A 19,701-nucleotide genomic window follows, 5' to 3' on the forward strand; every position below is an offset into this window, starting at 1 on the left:
TTAAAGGGATGAACGCACAGCTGCAGTGAGAGCTGCCAAGTCAGGATACTACTTACTTCCTCACAAGTCCCCACTGAGAGCAGCTAAAATCTGGAAGGCAAACCTTTAGCTCCCTATATGAAAAATCTGTTTATCATTAATTCAGAATGTCCTGCGATCATCTTTCAACAGACATGTTGCTGCTGGCCTTTTGTTTGAGAGTGATCACACAAAACAGCTCTTTGTTTAACCTTTGCTGATGATGTTGTTACCGTATATCTATCTAGGGCTGTGCAATTAATCGAATTTCAATTAGGATTTTGGCTTCCAACGATTATGAAAACAAGATAATCGACAAAACGATTATCGTGCCGCATTCCGTTTTGCAATGATGCTCTTGTTTTGTCCTTTCTTATAAATCCAGCACACCCCTTTCTTTTACAGTGGTGCACTTTTGGACAGCTACTAGTTGTGGGAGGATCCCCTCGTGGGAACTCTGCCTGGCCTTCGCGGGGCCAGGCAGAGGCCCTGGCCCTCTGCTTAGCCTGCTGCCACCGCGTCCTGGCCCCAGATAAGCAGATGAGAATGGATTGATGGATAGATGGAGTATAGAGGCATGATTTGCAGATAGTTATAAGACAGAAGACAGAAATTAACAGTACAAATGTGTCTCGAATAAACTGAATTATTTGTCTCGTTAGCTTAGCTTCAGCGTGTGAACTACCAATTAGCTGAACTTCTCTGTGCCACTTTCTGGTCTGACCGATCCTTTATGGGATGATGCTATTTTTTACTGTGTGGCTGAGTCTATTAAATAATCCGTGGCTAAATTAAACTATCCTTTAATGCAATGCAACACATTCCTATTAACTTTAAATTGGTGCTTAATGCAAATAAAAGAACAGTCATGCTTGTTGAAAGCAATTTTCCTCTGCTGCCTCCACTTTTTACATTCAGCTCTTTGGTTCATTACTGGAGATAATTCCAAAACTCATTACTGCATGCAGATGTAATAACCATTGGTATTCATTTTGTGTCAAAAGCTCTGATTTAGGAAAGACCGCTTTCACTGTTTCAACAAACGGGAATAATCTGCAAATCCATGTAGAAATCAGAAGCCTTAAACTTCAAACCATTCTGAATAATGGACCCGCACCTGCCTGTAACTGCTCTAAGCGAGCCTTATTCTGATTCCCCTTGTGTCTGTTCTTTGACACATCATTTAATTTATTTTTCATTGTACCTGCCAACAGGGCATCGCAGTACACAGCATGTATATATGCTCAGCCAACCTAAATAAAGGTATAACTAGAAGTTTGTGTTGCAAACTTTTTCCTGTGCCAGCAGTAATCTGCAGATGGTGGCATGAAAACCAGCATGTGCCGAAGCAGTCGCCACCGAGCAGAATGATGTGCCATCTGTTGAAACGCTGTCACCCCACAGCTTTGTTTGGCTCCCAGCAAACATTTTGACATTGAGTTGTTGTTGATAAGACGGCTGCACAGACGCTGAAAATGAAAATTGAGGCAACATCTGTAGTCAGATGCGACTCGCATCAGGACCTAAGTGCAGTATCTTTCTGATATCAGATCAAACCTGTCTACAAAGATGGTTTAATATCACTTTTTTTTATCATCCTGTAATATCATGTTGTTAAAAGGCTGTGCTTGATTAAACTGATGCTGAACTTGGACACCCCCTAACATTACTGTCTGTCACTTGCTCTGTGTGCCGGGGCAAAGATTCACTTGTCATCTTAATGTGATTTTTATCCTCAGACCGTCTAACAGGAAGATCTGGAAGGTGTGATTTTGAATCTAATGACACTGCCTCCCTAGATAGATAGACTCACATTATGCACTGATAACTCCACAGCCTGGCCACAGTCCAGTTATAATGGATAAATGAAAGCTATAAAAACAACAAGAGGGTAAGCAGTAAGATGTGGCACTGCCAGCCCACTGTTTTCATCTCGCTTATTTAATGCAGTCTGGAGACGCTCTGCAGGCGTTTGTCTGAGACAGATGTTGTTTAAACTAGGCTATACAATGCATTATTGACATCTTCTCCTTCAATCAGACATCAGCATGAACCCTTCCTGCATCTGATTGGTCGAATTAACAACTCGCAGACTCTAATTTTCATACTAGAAAAACAGCAGCAAATGTGAAAAGTATTTGTTCTAAACCACCAAAAACACTTTTTTAATCAATTTGAAGCAAAACAACTAGATTAAAGCTGCACTGATATTTTTCTTTAAAAAAAAAATGAGTTATGTAATGTGAAAGGAGTCGCTTGTAGTGATTTACCCACAGAGAATTATTACTCAGCAGTTACACTGTTTTAGCATCTTTTAAAAGTTGTCTCCATCTACATTATTTTCCGGGATTTTCAAATGGAAACGCCCCCTCAGCTGTTAGCAAAAAGCACTGACGTAGGTTACCAAAGTAAGCTAATCAATAAGGTTATGAATAATGTGAACGCTAGCACTAACTGAGTCAATGTGAGCTGTTCCAACTTTGGAAATAACTGAAATGGTTAGTTTGGATTTTTTGAAGTGGGGCTGTATGTATGTTCCCAATGTTCTGCGAGGTAAAATTACTGTTTTTGTCAATGTAGTCTGGTGGCTTTGAAGAGAGCGGCTTCAGTTCCCCGTCGGAAAGGGCTGTCTGACGGCAAGGTAAAGTGACTGTGGACGGGAGCAGCAGAAAAACTTATTTTAGCCACCTAAAAAAATTATAACAGTTGAAGTGTATGCTATATTTGAAATATTTTCACCACTTTACCTCGCCATCAGACGGCCCTTTCCGATGGGGAACTGAAGCCGTTATTTCGCTGTCTTCAAAGCCACCAGACTACATCACAAAACCAATAATTTTACCTCGTGTAACACAGGAGTTGCTGGTCTACTGCTGCATCGATCGGTTAGTTGGTTTGTATTATTGTGTGACTTTCAGATCCAAACTAACGTGGTGCGTCCACAGCAGTAGATTGCTTAGCTTCCGTGCCGGTACTCCTGCCTGCTTCTCCAAACTAGGAGCGTGCCGACCGCCATCTAAGTTACTGTATGTAATACACTGACTACAAGGATGTATATACTGTATACTGTATATGTAGCAGCGTCATCATGCTGAAACCTCCACTGTGAAACCACAGATTGATATAAAAACCTAAAAAAAATAATAAAATAATGTACCCGTCCTTTGACTTGGTTTTCCTGGTCGCAACTTTACTGTTTTGGTTCAGTCTCACAGCTTTCATGCACTTTGTTTCCAGCCAGAAAGCTCTAATAATCCCACTGTGCACTACCTGCCAGCACCAAATGACAGCATTTAGCAGCTAAAGGTCCAGACATTTTTCTCAGGAGTTAGTGGAGACCAAAAAACAGAGCTAAAAGGAGAGTGAATATTGGATGGATATTTATCAGGTGGCCAGAAACACAACTCCAAATGAATGCTAATGTTGTTTTGTGTCTGTTAATAGAAAGTTTGCTAATAGATCAACCATATCAACATTATAAAGCCATAATGTCAATGTCATTATATTGAACATATCTGCAACATGTAATGACTGAGCACCTGAAATAAGATAGATGACAGTTGTCATTAAATGTTATTTGATGTATAACGTCACTTTGAGTACAAAGTTGATGACAGGTTGACAAGAGGACATAGACATGACATGGCACATTTCATTATCAAGCACAAATGAAAGTGTTGTATGTTAGGATTATATTAAACTGTCATATTATTTGGCTCTGACTGTGGTCTTCAAATGCTCTCATGACAGTGTCATTAATCATTTTCCTAATCCCAATTTCAACTCTGTCATACAGTAAAAGCATGGCAGCGTAAAAAGTGTGTAAAAGGTGACTATATTATAACAGTTTTAGCACACACTGTGCTGGTGTTGGATATAACATCCAATTAAATCCCTCTGATCCTTATGAAGTTTACTAATGAAGATGTTTATGAGGAAATCATTTCATCTAGGAGACATAGAGGATATAAACAAGCAGTCATGTATTTCTTTCACTGCAGCGGAAAATACAAATTTTGACTTCAGAAAATTGCAAGATGTTTGTAAATACTCTTTGAAAGTGACTTGAATTTGACTTTTGAAAACCTCTGAACACTGAAAAGCTAAACACAACAAAGACAGATATTACTTAGTGTATTTATGCAGGAAATATGATTTATTTTTCACCATTTTGTGGTGCAGATCTTGTTCAAGGCTGCAGAAGAAAAATCAAAATATTGGTCTTCAAAGTGTTATAAAATTGGGCCCCCTGTAAATTCAGCCAGCGTGTCTGAATATGTTTGAGCACCCATGGACTCTGTTTCCATTCTATCAAACTGTGCTGAGCTTTGATGGATCATTAGCAGTCAAACTAGGACTTAACCACTAAGCCAAAATAACGATTGTACTCCAGGAATGATCTGGGAAAGACCAACACACAGAGTCAGCCTCTCGTTCTTCCTCTTTCTCTCCTTTTCATCTGTGTTTTTTTTACAAAGCAGAGGAGCCGTAGTCTTTGAAAAATGACCTGAGAGAGAAAGGCAGACAGCAGCAAAAGAGAAACGAGGGGGAAGGGTTTTAGCGTCACACAGGCAAACTCAAGGGGCCACAGCATTAAGAAGGAAAGGGCTTCAAAGCTGCCGGTCTCGCTCAGGGGCCCCGGCAGAAGGGTACGGGGCAAAAGAGGTGGAGAGAAGATAAATGAAAGGAAAGGAAGGGATGTTCTCATCTCTGAGAGTTAGATATAAATAAATGCCCTGTTCTTCAACAGGGATTCAGGCTGTTATCAGCTTATGAAAGCTTTTGCTGGTTTAATTCCTAGTGCCTGCATCCTAACTCCATGGTAAACACATAAACACGAGAGTTTACCTACCAAGCTTCTCATTTAACTCTCAGTTTTCCCCAAAATGTTGATTTATTTCTTTAAGGGGTTAACATTGCTACACCATCATTCTTTAATTTTCAGTAGTGAATTGAAGATTATGTTCCATCCTCAATTTGAATATTAATGATACAAGCACAGTTTGTAAAGAAAGTGAGTTACACTGAGTTCAGGCTGTTCTTGTACTGTTTGTAGACATACCTACGAGAAGTAATGTTCTATAATTCATATGTAACCCAAGTAATCAATTTGTATGTAATAGGGGTGGGGCAAAAAATCGAATCACCTATTTATCGCAATTTTTTTTTTCACGATTTTGAAATCGATTTTTAATGCCAGAATTGATATATTTGTTTCATTCAAGTCTGGAGTCTGTGTGGGGGTAGAAGGAAGTTCACACTTTTATTGTTGTAGTCTGAGTATCGTGACATCATATCCGTTCCGTATCCATCAATCAACCAAAACAAACCACAGAAAGTAGAAAACGGCAGGTCTGCATGGATACGACCTGCACCCTCACATGTTAAATCCAACGTGGTAAACACTACACATCCAGTAAAGTATGGAAACACTTTGGGTTTCACACATTGGCAGGAAAAGCTGAGTGAGACATCACGGCTAAAACTGCATGCGAACTCTGTCATGGACAGGAAACGTTGGCGTATTGTGGTAACGGTCCGGTTTTTAAAATAAGGTGTTAACAAAGGAACTGTACACACAAAATACACATATGGAAATAAGATTGATTGCATTATATTAACCAAAAGTATAAAACATGTTACCTGTCCCTTATTAATTAAAAAAAATACCACTCATTTGTGAGGGAAATGTATATATATATTATATGTATGTATTATATATATGTATTTATTCTTTGATTTTTTTGGTTGCTGGAATTTTTTTTTATAAATAATGCCTGATGACATACATGCTGAAAATCCAATATTTTAATGTATTAATTTAGATATTTTTCAAATTAAAAGTGTATGATTTTACTTTTTCCCATGGTCTAGTGTTAAAAAAGCTAACAAAAATCGCAATAAATCATAATATTGAATCGCAATACTTAAAAAATCACAATACAAATCGAATCGGCACCCAAGTACCGTGATAGTATTCAATCAGGAGATAGATGTCCCAGGGGTAGTATAAAGAGTGATAAAGTCAGCAATGAGTTTATTAGAGACACAAGGTTTCAGGCAAGAACCTTCATCAGGCATCCAATTTTATATTTTATCTATCTGGAGGCCAGTACTACAGTTAGTACTGACTTTGAGCTGCATGTTCATACAGTATAAACTGTTTTACATTTTCTTGCCTCGCAACTCCGTCTACAGTTTCTCTTCCGTCATTGAGCTCCGGCGAGGCTCAATATGCACACTGCTTGAGGCAGACATCCTTTAATTAGGCTGTCAATGGCAGATTGACAGTTCTCCCCATCACATCAACAAGAACCTTTTCTTCACCTGATTTGACAAATACTCCAATCATTTCGTGGGCTCTCATTGGTTTTTGCTCACAATTATCAGGCTGGAAAATCATGGCATTTTTAGATTTGTTTAAAGTGAGATATTATTGAGTTTATATAGTGACTTTGTTGTTGTAAACCTTACTGTTGCGATATTTAAAAAATGTGTTGTTAATTGATTTCCAATAATGAATATATACATTTGCATAAAGCAAGCATATTTACCCACTTCCATGTTGATAAGAGCATTAAATACTTGGCAAATCTTCCATTTTGAACAGATAAATGTGGGATTCATTTGCGATTAATTGCGTTTAACTATACACAATCATGTGATTAATCGCGATTAAATATTTTTGAACAATTGACAGCCCTAGTTATGATGTTATTTTGTTATCCCCAATCGTTCTGGACTTCTGACCTTTAATAAAAATTAGGGATGCACCGATACCGACTCAAATAGCTGGATCGGATATCATGACAATTGGACCGATCTATTAAACTCAAATCTATGTTTAAATACTATATACATTATATACTAGTTACATACATATACATAGTTTAAATTCCTGTTTAAGTTTTTTTTGACCAATTTGTTGCTGCACTAAAACGGTTTTCATGTTGATTTACGATTTATTTTTTTAATAATAAATAACAATTCAGTAAATTTATATCTATGCATTTATTTGTTACATTTTGTTTTGCAAAGTTATGAAAGCAATATTTAAGTCTAGCCTGATGTTGCCTTACACATAAAAGAATGATCCCAGTCACTTCCACGCAGAGCGGCATACAGTTTATAAATTAAACACTGATATCGGATCGGTACTCGGCATCGGACCCAAAGCCCAGAAATCACTATCGGTATGAGGACTGAAACAGTCGGATCGGTGCATCCATAATAAAAATCAGATGCGGACCTTTGAGTAATACATTTGAGAACCCCTGTCCTTTAAGTTATTCACCAATAAATACATCTTAGATGAGATAAACTCTTTGAGGTGAGGTGTTCTTCTACAGACTGTTTTATCTTCTTCTTGGAAGTTTGCAACCACACTGTGAATCCTCTCCATATGTTGTGCTATATACACTTGGTTTTCCATGGTTTTAAAAGCTAGAGCTCAGTGTGATGTCTGGGTGCAGTAACGCAGCGCTGCTTCCTGATTTGGTTTTGTTCTGTTTTGTCATGAGCGACTGGCTGGAGGCTGTTTGTGTGAGTGATGAGGAGCAGCGTCTGAATGAATGGGCTTCAGGGTGGCCAGGGTTGGAAAATAGAATCACGCACACATATGCACCCACACATGAGGCAAAATACAGATGTCTCATACTCTAACACAAAAACTCAGCCGTCCTCACACAGTCCACTCTCCCCCCCACCCTACACCCCCCATCTCTGTCTTTTATCTCGCTCTCTCTCCGTCTCATTTCTCGTCGCACTGCTTCCGGCTGTGTGCAAATTCATTCACTGTGAAAATGGAAGGCAGCGCCGCGTAGCACAGTTTCATTTAGTCCTCTATTCGGTTAGCCACAGACTCCCTGCACGCTGCTGCTCTCACCCACATTTCATAAGAAATTAAAGATCTCTAATCACTCATGCAAACTGACACACGAGTAATTAATTTCAAAATCAACAGACTTTCTGGGGTTTTCCACTTTATTGCATCCACAGAGTTGGACATCGCCCCGTAGGCTCAGACAGTATGTCCGGTTCGCTTTTGCAGAACTTGTATCGTGATTGACGGGAAAACTGAATGTGGATCAGCAAGAAGTCTGACCTTAGACGATGTCACAGCTGTTGTTATTACAGCAGAACACACTTTTAACCAGCCCCACAGAGGAGGCTGTTAGAGCGCATCTGCCTCCTGCTGATTTTAAATAACACAACTGTCAAATAGCATTGGTCTGAAGACAGTGGACAGCTTTGTGTTTAACTTAGTCGTCTCATTTGGGTCTACCAGCCACCTTTACGCTTGAAATGTATGAAAACAATGTGTATGTATTCAGTTGTGTAATGTATGTCAAAATAACTGTACTAAAACCTTTGTTTCTTCCTTCTTTGCAGATGCGTAGTACTCGGGGTGTTTCTGTTTGGCCGGTGGGATTTGTAGGCGGCAGAGCGTATGAGCGACCCCTGGTTTCCGGGGGTAAAGTTGTGGGCTGGTACACCGGCTGGAGACCGGACCGGACCTTCGCTACGGACATGGCAGGTAAGGACATATTATTGTGTTTATAAAACGTGTTCCAGATTCATTTTTGTAACTGTTATCCACCAAAGTGACCAGAAGGTATTTATTGAGAAATTTCTGTTTATCAATGGGACAAAGTCTGGGGATTTCTTCACTATGCAACAGTTATCAGCATACTTATTTACATTTTCTATCACATTGGTAAATCACAATGGAAATGTCTCCAGAGGTTGATTCCTAATGATTTTTGTTACCCTCTGACCTTTCTTCTTGTGCCGCTTTCAAGTAGGGCTGCACAATTAATTGAAATTCTATCGAAATCACAATATGGCATATTGCAATTTTCTAATCGCAGTATTTGTCGAAATCGCAATATTTTTTAAAGGTGAGATGTGTGTCAATATACCATTTTAAATTAAATATTGTGGTGCTGAGAGAGAGAGACGTCCTGGCCTACACATCATACTCTATAGACTTAAGAAAACATCTTTGTTTGGTACAGATCCCCGCAAAAAATCACACCATAATCATTTAATATGATTATCAATGAAATGAGAATAATTATTTAAAAATTATCATTCTCTCTAATATCGCATATCAATTGCAATATAAGTCAAAATAATTGCAATTGCATCTTTTTTTCGAAATCGTGCAGTCCTACCTTCAAGACAAAATATCCACTTGATCAACTTTTTTTCATGATCTAGGTCGATTGACATCAAATTTAAAGAATACAGTCAATTCATCACCTGATTCAAATAAAATCTTTTGATTCTAATGACCCATACATACATGACAAAGATGACATTTTTAACCCTACTACTGTTAAAGTTTGAACAAAGGACTATTATCATTAGGATTTGTTTGTTCCAGCCAACCTTTTTTGAACACAGCAGCCTCTCTGGGTTACTACTACAGGCTTCAGAAATTAGACTTGTTTAGCCTCTGTGCCAGCGACAGCCGTGGCCAGAGGCATTATGTGCGTTCCAATACCCATACTACCACACTATATAGTATGCCAGAAAAAGATTCAGTATGCCCCAATACATAGTATGTCAAATGCAGTATGCCAAAAATACCAAGATGTCTTACTACATCCGGTCGCATTTTGCAGAATGCAAGCCAGCATGCTTTTCTGGCTATGCTGACCTAAAATCCTCTGCGTAGCAGATATACGAACCAGAGGGTCAAAGTCCAAACACAATGTTATGATGAAGTAGTATGTCCCAATTGTATGCATACTCCATGCACCATACATAATTTGTAAGGGCAGCTGCAGTATGTACTAAAAGTAAAAAGAAGTATGCATGCCGTGAGGGAATTTATTCAAATTTGGCACAAACGTCCACTTGGACTCACGGATGAACTGATTTTGGAGGTCAAAGGTCACTGACGTTTTTACCATAACTCAAGAATTCACATGCTAATTATGACAATTTCAGACAAATGTATAACAGGATAGAATGATGAAGTGATGACGTTTTGAACAGAAGTGGATGTAAACTGCAACTTGACTGGTTGTCAGAGGCATACAACCGCAAGGCGGTGATTCTAGTTTTCTTAAAGGCGTAATCCAATTATTTTATACATGAAAATCAGTTCACTTGTCACAGGGAGTACAACTCAGCCTGTGGAAACAGTTGTATAATGCTTTCTGTGGCTCTGGAGGAGCTTTGTCAAGTCTGGGAAAATGGGACGGAAAGCCTGTTAGGAGTGGAGGATCTAATGAACAATGTTGAGACTAACTTTATGGAATGAAAGTCAGGACATTATTTAACGTAATCAAAACTTGAAAGAAAGTATAATAAGGTATCTATTTACTTGCTTCTTTTATTGTAAGACTAAATAGATTACTGGTACTTAAGTAAAATGCAGTAAATGACCAGATGTATGTTGACTGAGTAGAACAGGGGGTTCATGTAACATCTGGAGGTAAAAACTTGATTAATGAAACAGTTTGTGGAAAGCTTTTGGCACTTAGCGTTTGGACTGTTTTGGAAATAGTGGTGAAAATGTAATTTTGGTTCCTTTTTTCTCTAATTCTCATCACTTTGTGGAAACAGCTTGTATTGATCAGCTCACTGATTACAGACCAGTTAAAGTCAGCTGGACTGTTTTTGGCGTGCTGGTTTTCATCAGAGCAGAGAACAAACAGAAAACAATACGCTGTGCTCTTTCCCTCTGTGCGTTTACCTGAAGAGATCACACGGCTTTTCTATTGAGCTTCTGCTTTTTCATGGATTAATTTACCATAAAATGAGATGTGATCTTTCCAATTTAATATTCTGACTGTTGCTCCTCCACACAGGAGCTCCTGTGCTACTTTGCTTGATTGTTTATTCCTGAGATAAATCACGACGCAGGATTGCAGAGTCATGTTGAATAAAGCCGTTCTGAAAAGCGACAGATTAGATGGAATCTGAATTGGAGGAAACGCAGTAGTCGGAGGCATCTGGAAACTCACTATTATGTGCAACATTTATGTGTTGAATACAGCCTATTGTCTCAGAGAGTGTCCCCGGGCCTCAATATAAAGCTAGTCAAGTGTGTCCTGCACTCTTCAGTAAATAGTAGCAGTGACTTCTGTTTATACTAAGAGGTGTAGACACTGTGTCGTCTTTTAAATTATTTCTAAAAACTCATTTTATAGACTGTTGTTTTTTATTAATGGACTTCTCTAATGGTTTCATGTGTTACTACTTTTGCTTACTAAAACAAACTGTAGTCTTTGCTCTGGAAGACAAATGTCACAATGCTGCAACTTACAATATATTTATGAGAATGAAATATTCACCAATAGTGTGTTTCCATCTAACTCGTTTCAGGTGAAGTTTAATTTGGTACATGAACTTGAAACGATACGGCAGACATTAACCCTCTGAGACAACCAAACAATGGACCAATTTTTGTCTTTTTTAGGGGGGTACAGTGGGTGTTTTAGGGGGAGATAGCAGGTCAACAGTAGATGTCACATAGAAGTGGTGTACATCATCTGAAAGATGGGAACCTGAAGATTAATTTGAGATGCAGCTCAGCACTGTGTGTCAAGTTGTTGTGTGTAAGGGTTTAGAACATTATGATAGAAGTATATGATGGCCATTCTCATGCTCTATTATGTCTCATAAGTTGTCGCTGCAATTTTTGGGTTGATACCATTTGTCACACAGATTTGGTGCTAAATTTAACCATTTTTCACCACTGGAGAATTGATAAAAAGGTCAATAATCCCTCCAAAATACCACAATAAGACACCAAGCCAAAGCCATGCTGTGATATGCTTGTGACATTTGGAGATTTCTGTAAGAACTGCATTTTTTGGCGATTGGATGGTGAGCACTTCTGTTCTGGAAACTGCTCAGAAACCCCCTTATTGTCAATCTACCTAGGAAAGCCATCCATCCTCTGAATGCTCTAGGTGTGTAGTTTGTGGTTGTAAAGTTTAATGAGGCTGTGATTATCCTAGAGGTCACCACACGTCATTCTATACAGTGAGGTCAAATTTCAGGAAATGGTCTCACTATGTGAAATGGCTACTATGGGGACTAAAATCATCCCTCTTGAGGGCTCATTTGATCCATAAGACTCTTATCTTTACAGTGATACCCAATTTATGCAGCTGAAAAACTGTTTAGGGACCCCAGTATGCAGAAATATACAAACACCTCATTTTTAGAATACTGCATTCAAAATACTGCATGGTTTTTGACCAAAACTGGCTGGGATTAGCATAAGATGGACATGTGTAAAGGGGAGACTCGTGGGTACCCATAGAACCCATTTTCATTCACATATCTTGAGGTCAGAGGTCAAGGGACACCTGTGAAAATGGCCTTGCCAGTTTTTCCTTGCCAAAATTTAGCCCAACTTTGGACGTTATTTAGCCTCCTTCCCGAGGTAGCATTACAAGGATGGTACCAATGGATTCCTTAGGTGTTCTAGTTTCATATGATATCTGTCTCTGACAGCAAGACTCAATACTGAATCAGGTACAGCCTCTGAAAGACAGTAAAGTCTGCAAGTCTCAGGGGGTTAAAAACCACAATATTTCAGCTATTTTTTCCCCATCCTCATGGTGAAAACGTTGTGAATGTATCTGCTTGGGTTAGTGATAGAGTTTTCATATTAAGACACTGAGTATAAATTTGTCTTGTAGTCATTATCGTTCTAATGGAGAGTAAAGACTATAAGCAAACATCTCCAGATATCTATTTACATCTCCATATCTCCAGTGTAAAAATCCAATCAGAGGAGTGTTCAGCACCAGCGTTCCCTCTGACCTGAGAGAAAATAATTCATCACTGACCAAATAATAACACCCCAAGAGTCACCACTCAGTATCCCACTTCACCCACACATATACTGTATTTAGACTCCCTGCTGGAGACACTTTATGTTGGTAAATAATACAGATACAAATGATGATTGCATGCTCATCATTCCAAACACATATGTGGACACAGCCGGGGGCGCCGCCGCAGAGCATTCACACACTCTCACACACACACACATGCACCGGCCTGCCCTTGGGATTATTGTTAATTAAACCACGATAACAAGAGCGAGCCTCTCTTATTTTTTCCTCTCCTCCACCTTTCCCTGCTCCGCCACGACCAAAATCTCATCCCTCCATCCTCCTCCCAACCATCCCATTCCACCTAATCGCACACATGCACACACACACTGTAATTATCAGCCTTACTTTTACACTGCACTATATAATTACACTGTCAATTTGCAACGCTAAGATTTACTGCCGCGGCTGTATTGCCGAGCATTTTTTGTTTTGTTTTAAATTCTGCAAGGACAACAATGGCTGTGCCCAAACGGCCCAAACTTCATTCACTCTTAAATTATTATTCATAGGATTTACAATGGGGTGTCTGCAGAGCGCTGAGTGAGTGCCAGTGCGTGTCCTAATAGTATTGTGTTAAACAGCGCTGTATTGTTAGCAGATCACTAAAGCCTCTATCTCCTGCTCTGTCTCATTTGGCTAGACACAATGGAGCCTGGACAATGATGGTGTGGAGTACTGCTGTGTGTGACATGTGCAAACACACACAATTACTACATGCATGTATCTATTTGAAAGACTAGAAAGCGCACACCTGCCAGCACTTGAATTGATACAAGTGGACAAGCGCACGTGTTCCAGGACACGCATGTAATTTTCCAGAAGCACATTCAAGATGCATCTATGCAAAAACAGGGCAAGTGAATATATGTGTGCACACACAGACACGCACACAACGGTTGTACCGTTGTTGAAGTGGTACTTTTGCCTTGGGAGTGTTCCCTATAGATTGGGACATGAAAGTGTTTAACCCCCAGTAACCCCGGTGTTTATACCCTGCTCCTGAGATGGTGAGATGAGAGGAGGATAGAGACAGAGTGCTAGAGCCTTCCTCCTGCACTGAAGTACTATAGTAATAGTACTAGAGTTGAACTGAACAGACAAAAACACATTAGTCGCTTATAGCAAAGTGTAACTACAGATAAAGAATACATGTTCCAGATCATAAGTTCTTTATTTTTCAGCTTATCCTCTGACCAGTTTTAATACATCTGAGAGGTTAAATGGGTGCATATGAGCATCTTTACAGTGCAGAACTGAGGTTATTACTGTGTGAAGAGCCAGGAAAGGAAAATCTGTACAGCCATTTCAGCATGCATTTAAAAGGTGCAATGTGTAATACCTGGCCACATGCTCCAAATAAATACAGTCAGCATTTCACCTCTTCTACTGGGTCAATACAATCTAAATTTACAATCATCAGTTGTGTAAAAAAAAAGCCAATTACTAACTAACAGCAGGGCAAAAATACGCAAAATTCAACCAAACTGCTGAAACTCTGAGAGCCGGCCAAAATAACACTGCTATCTTAAAATCTTCACGTGTGACAATGGCCTGTATTTTACATTAGCCATCTGTGTGTTTGCAGTGCCACTAACCGGGGGCTATAAGGTCCGTGAACATTTCGATAGTTTGTTTATTGGATTAAATCCAAAGTGTCAGAAACAAGAAAACAACTACTTGTGTTAAAGTTTCATTCTCCTTGCGAAGAGGGGGCGGCGGTTCCGTGAGATAGACCTTCAGTGTAGTGGTTAGCTGTAACAACTCCATTCAGCCAGTGCAAATCCCAGCGCCAGAAGTCACAGGAGGCCACCAGCAGCACTGGGTCTAACCTGTGAAACGGCAGCAACAGAAAGTTTGCTGATCCGCCGGGGAGTTGGGGCAGTCCCACGAGATCAGACCCCGGCACTGGGGTTTGCACTGGCTGAATGCGACAGCTAACTGCTAACTGAAGGTCCGTCTGCTGCCTGCTCTTCTCCCTACAAAGGAGTCTCCTGGCGGCGGGGAGGACGAAACGAAAATGCACCTGTACCTTTACCCTGATTGACAAGCTCTTGGTGCAGCTCTACTTCTTGGTCCTCTCAAGTTGGACTGAGGACAGACTGGACGCTACAGGACTCCTCGCTTCTCGAGGTACACGCGGTATTACAAGACAGGACGGGCGGGGGCAAGCTGGTTAGCATGATCATTACAGTAGATATCTCTGCAACACAAAACATAGACGTCTGTGATTTAACGTCAACACTGTAACGTCTTCACATTCTGTTGATCGTGTTAGTTAATTTTTTTATATTTTAAACTAAACTACTGGCCAGATATTACATATTGCACCTTTAAGGAACAGGAGTATGATCTACAGTTGGATGAGATGTTGTTTGGTCCATTGTTAGAATGCTCTGCACCCTGATTTGGGGATGGAGCCTTCATCCTCCATGTCTGTTTAAGCCACATGTTGAAACATATTTTTGGTTTGCAGATTTTGCGCTTCACTTTGTTTACACTCATTCTAAAAAGCATTTTGCACAACATTTTAGCGTGAAAAGAAACTGGAAGAAAGTACTGCAGGTAAAAAAGTTATCCATTTATATTACCTTAATAATGGCATTGCAAGATCAAACTTTCAGTATTCAGTTAACGACGAGTTGCGTGGGAGCATTAGTGAGGTTTTGGACAAGGCGTCAATACACTCATTAGTAGGTGAAGATAGAGGCACACACGGACACACTAAAAATCCCAGGTTACGCAAGTATTTTTCTCGAACCCATCTTCATTCACATATCTTGAGGTCAAGAGGTCAAGGGACCCCTTTTGAAAATCGCCATGACAGTTTTCCGTCGCATTATTTAGCGTTCTTCCCTTCATGCTAGCATGACATGGTTGGTACCAATAGATTCTTTAGGTTTTCTAGTTTCATATGTAAGATACCAGTACTCTATCTTTAAAACTGAGCCTGCTAACAACCTATGAAAAAAAGTAAAGTCGGCCAAGGGCGCCGGAGCCCTCAAGGAGTGAAAGAGGTTAAAGAGGTTTTGGAGAAGACATCAGAACAATAGTCTTCAGTAGGTGAACATAGAGGCACACACAGACACACTAAAAATCCCGGGTTACGAAAGTATTTTTCTGGAATAAAGGGAGCACACTTTGCCGAGAATTCCTAGGAAATATCTTGATTCCTGTTATTAAACCCCACTTCTTGAACTACCAAATAATCATCAGTGCTTCCCTATTCTTTTAAAAGTCTGCTGATAGACTATGGGAAGATAAAGAGGTTTGTAATGTCACAATAGGCTTGTGTTTAGGAAGGCTGGATTTGGGTTTACTGCTTACATCAAAACAAAAACAACTTCTGTTCAAGCCCATAAAAGAGCAATTATCTTTGAAATCATCACCCAGATGCTCATTGAAAGAAGTGAAATGTGCTAATGAGACCGTTCTAGTGCAAAATAACGTATTTACTGTGTCTTCTGAGAGAAGTTGGGACGGTTTTTGAATAGAAGTTTTCCTGGACTCGGCACCTACTGTAGCGGTCATTAGATCAACATTTCTGCTTGTTTTTGTCTCAGTTGGTACTTGTTGCCATGGTGCTTTTTCACTGCGGGTCCCATTGGTCACCTGTCAATCAAACTGTGTAGGTGGTACTGTGACACCTTTCTCCCATCTAAACAAAACAGAAACCTGTCAGTTGGAGGGTTTTTCTCTCAGGAAACACGACCCTGTGTGTTTACAGGAGCAGATATTCAAGTTTCCTGAAGTGCATCTCAGTGGAATCACTGTAGTGTTACATGAACTGGTGACAGAGGTTACCAAAACAGATCATTTATCATGGGCTTATGATTTTAATACCACAGTGTCGTGGTTGCTGAGTGTGCTTATATCCGTTTTTGCCCTGGAGGTAAACTCTTTTGTGTTTCATATCAGCCTCTGAATTAAAAATGAATCATAAAGCGATGAGATGGAACAGAGACATGTAAACTTAGAGGACAACAGAGTGATCACAGAGTTCCCTCAGGCTACCAAGGCTTCAGGTTACACCACAATAAGACAAATCAATACAGCACAAGAGGCCATGACAGGCATTGTTTTCTCATTTCATGTATTTATTTAGTCTTCTTTTAACCTCTTGTTTTCCAGATCGGTTTGATTTAGATTTTTGATAGATATAATACAACGTTTTATGGTATTATAATGCAACACAAAGCTGAAATGTAACACTTTTTGGGTGTTGTGGGGTCATTCAAATCAAAAGGAGGTTTTCTCTTCTTTGCTGGAGGAAAGATAAGGGGGTCCCTAATAGGGGTGTAGGAAAATATTGATATACATGAATATCGCGATATTATGTGGTACTGTATAGATTCTCCAAAACACTGTATTGATTTTTAATTAACCTCTTGAAAATCTGACGGCCTACCGTCAGGCCCGGCCGCTGTTCGATCTTTCAAGGTTATAGCAGGTTTAAATTTAGAGTGAAGATACCAGCATCATATTAAACTGAGGTACCCAGTGGCACCACCCGTGTCATACTGCGAAGGAGAATAAATAACGCTTCAAAGTTATGCTAAATTTTAGTGAGGAAAAACTGTCTTGGCCATTTCCAAAGGGGTCCCTTGACCTCTGACCTCGAGATATGTGAATGAAAATGGGTTCTATGGATACCCATGAGTCTCCCCTTTACAGATATGGCCACTTTATACTACTGCTCCCATGCAGTTTTGTGCTAAAAACATTGCAGTTTTTTGCATGCAGTTATTTTTGCCAATTCTAAAAATAGTGTATTTCTGGTGTGTTCTTTATACTATGATAGTTTTCCTAAAATTAGATTTAAAAAATCTCAATATATCGCCTTGCTTACAGTATCGCAATATATTGAGTTGTTACCCCTGTATCATGATACTTGCCAATACACAGCCCTAGACCCTAAAAACAACCCAAAAAACAGGAAATCCAGCCATCGTTTTTTAAGGTATCTTGTCTTGGATGAACGTGCTGGTCAGTGGCGAAGTTTGAGTTGGTGATGTCGCTAGATAAAGGGTCAGGTGGTCACCAAATTCCTGATAAGTCATTCACTAGTGACCAAGGATATCCACCTTAAAGGGGAACTCCGGTTTTGCCCTTCAAAGTCTGCTTACAGGTGTTGGGGAGTACTACTGCTTTGTGAAAAGGCTTGTATAAATACTTGTTTTATGTTTCCAAAGGGAGCTGTGTGAAGTCTGATTCAAAAAATGCCTCAAGTGACTTTGTACAGAAAAAAATAGGCCTGCAGATCAAAACAGTTGTTGATAACTTACTGTATGTTCACGGCCCAAGTAGGCTAATAATGAACTACAGGTAGATATTTTTTTCTCCAGAAAGGGTAATGTAGTATTCAATAGACACATACAGTCAAATAGGTCAGCCAGAGTGGGTCAGCAGTAAAGTGGGACAAAGTCAGTGCAGAGTCTGGACAAATAGCCTCTTGGGCAAACGTGGCTCAGATAAGCTGTGATCTCCATATCACTGAGGCTGGCTGCAGGTTAGAAGATGTCTATCTTGTAATTGCTTTCAAATTTCTATCTGCTCCACCTGAGTTTCATTCATCTCTGTGATTAGCCTGCAGTATTGCACACAGAGCAGTAATGAGCTTTATACCAGAGTCACCTAACAACTCTATACGTATTGTATCAGGGTCTGCGGTTTCTTTGTGTAGGTATAAGATTGTGCAGTGGTTGGACTTTGCTTATAGCATTTGAGTGGCTTTTTTTTTTTTTACCTTAAAATGTTAAAATGGTGGGAGCAGCAGTAGTCAGACTTACCAGATGTAGACTGTGGGTATAAGTCTGCCATTGGCCACGTATTTCACACAGCTTTCTCATCCCCTTCCACTATCTGCACTATCTATTTTGTAAGGGCACCGTTGCTGCAGCCTGTGCTTAGTGCTGCCAAAGACGATTGTAATTGGTTTAACGAAATACAAACAAGCCGGAGTGTTTTTTTCCCAATACCAGAATGATAATGTGTGGAGCCAGGGGACGTTCAGCTAGGGCGCAGCGTTGCCAGATGTACAATAATTATTATATTTGTACAATAATTTTGCCCTCTGTACGATAAACAAAATATGGATCCTCTGTCTGTGTTTACGCATCTTTTCTCACGTGACCTCTTTCTAGCCAATCATGCTTGGTGTAGGATATCATGTTGATGAACGTTGATGACTTGCGAGCATGGCTGTTGTTCTCTCCTCCTCCTGTCTTGTGATTTGATTTTATATTAGTAAGCTATCACAAAAAATGTCAGACTGTTGGACTTGTGGACTCATACCCCCTTCCACGCATCATAGCTATGTCAGCTTGCTCTGACCAAAAAATAAGAAATGGGTAGATTTGTAGGCGTGTCAAAAAACATGTGTTTTGTAAAATTACACATTTGACCCACCTGTCCACCAGAGGATAGCGTGCCAGTGTCACGTTTGCCTTGCTGAGGCGTGAATATTACACGCATGTATGAAGGTGCAGTACCAGCAGGGGGCAACAAAACCACTCACTTCGGTTTAGGAAAAAACGTCATGGTTGGCCTTAAAATAAGTACGTAGCAAACTAAGAAAAATACGTACTGAATCAATGTAACATCAGTACGGAAAACTTACGTCACTTACGTCACTACAAATCACGTCACAAACATCACTAACGTAACTTACAAAACAAAGCATCGGTCTCAAACACCGGTCTCCTGGTTGAAAGTCCTGTGTTTGTTGGAGTGACAAGCCAAAAGCAGGAACAGCTTTTTTATTGCACGCCTTTGCCTGGCACATTATTATGTAATTCATACACCTTTTCATGCGACT

The 19,701-nt window shown here is 39.8% G+C and overlaps 1 protein-coding gene across 2 annotated transcripts in view; it reads left to right on the plus strand.

The window, feature by feature from the left end:
* b3gat2 (beta-1,3-glucuronyltransferase 2 (glucuronosyltransferase S)) overlaps window positions 1–19,701 on the plus strand; it is a 55,626-nt gene that overhangs the window by 21,483 nt on the left and 14,442 nt on the right. For both annotated transcript variants that reach the window (XR_005208556.1, XM_037782542.1), the window contains exon 3: window positions 8,410–8,554. Coding sequence is in view for 1 of the 2 variants with exons in the window: in XM_037782542.1 (XP_037638470.1) it covers window positions 8,410–8,554 (145 nt within the window). In the remaining variant the exon portion in view is untranslated. The remainder of the gene's footprint in view (window positions 1–8,409; window positions 8,555–19,701) is intronic.

Source organism: Sebastes umbrosus, chromosome 10, assembly GCF_015220745.1.
Source record: "Sebastes umbrosus isolate fSebUmb1 chromosome 10, fSebUmb1.pri, whole genome shotgun sequence".
Taxonomy (NCBI): domain Eukaryota; kingdom Metazoa; phylum Chordata; class Actinopteri; order Perciformes; family Sebastidae; genus Sebastes; species Sebastes umbrosus.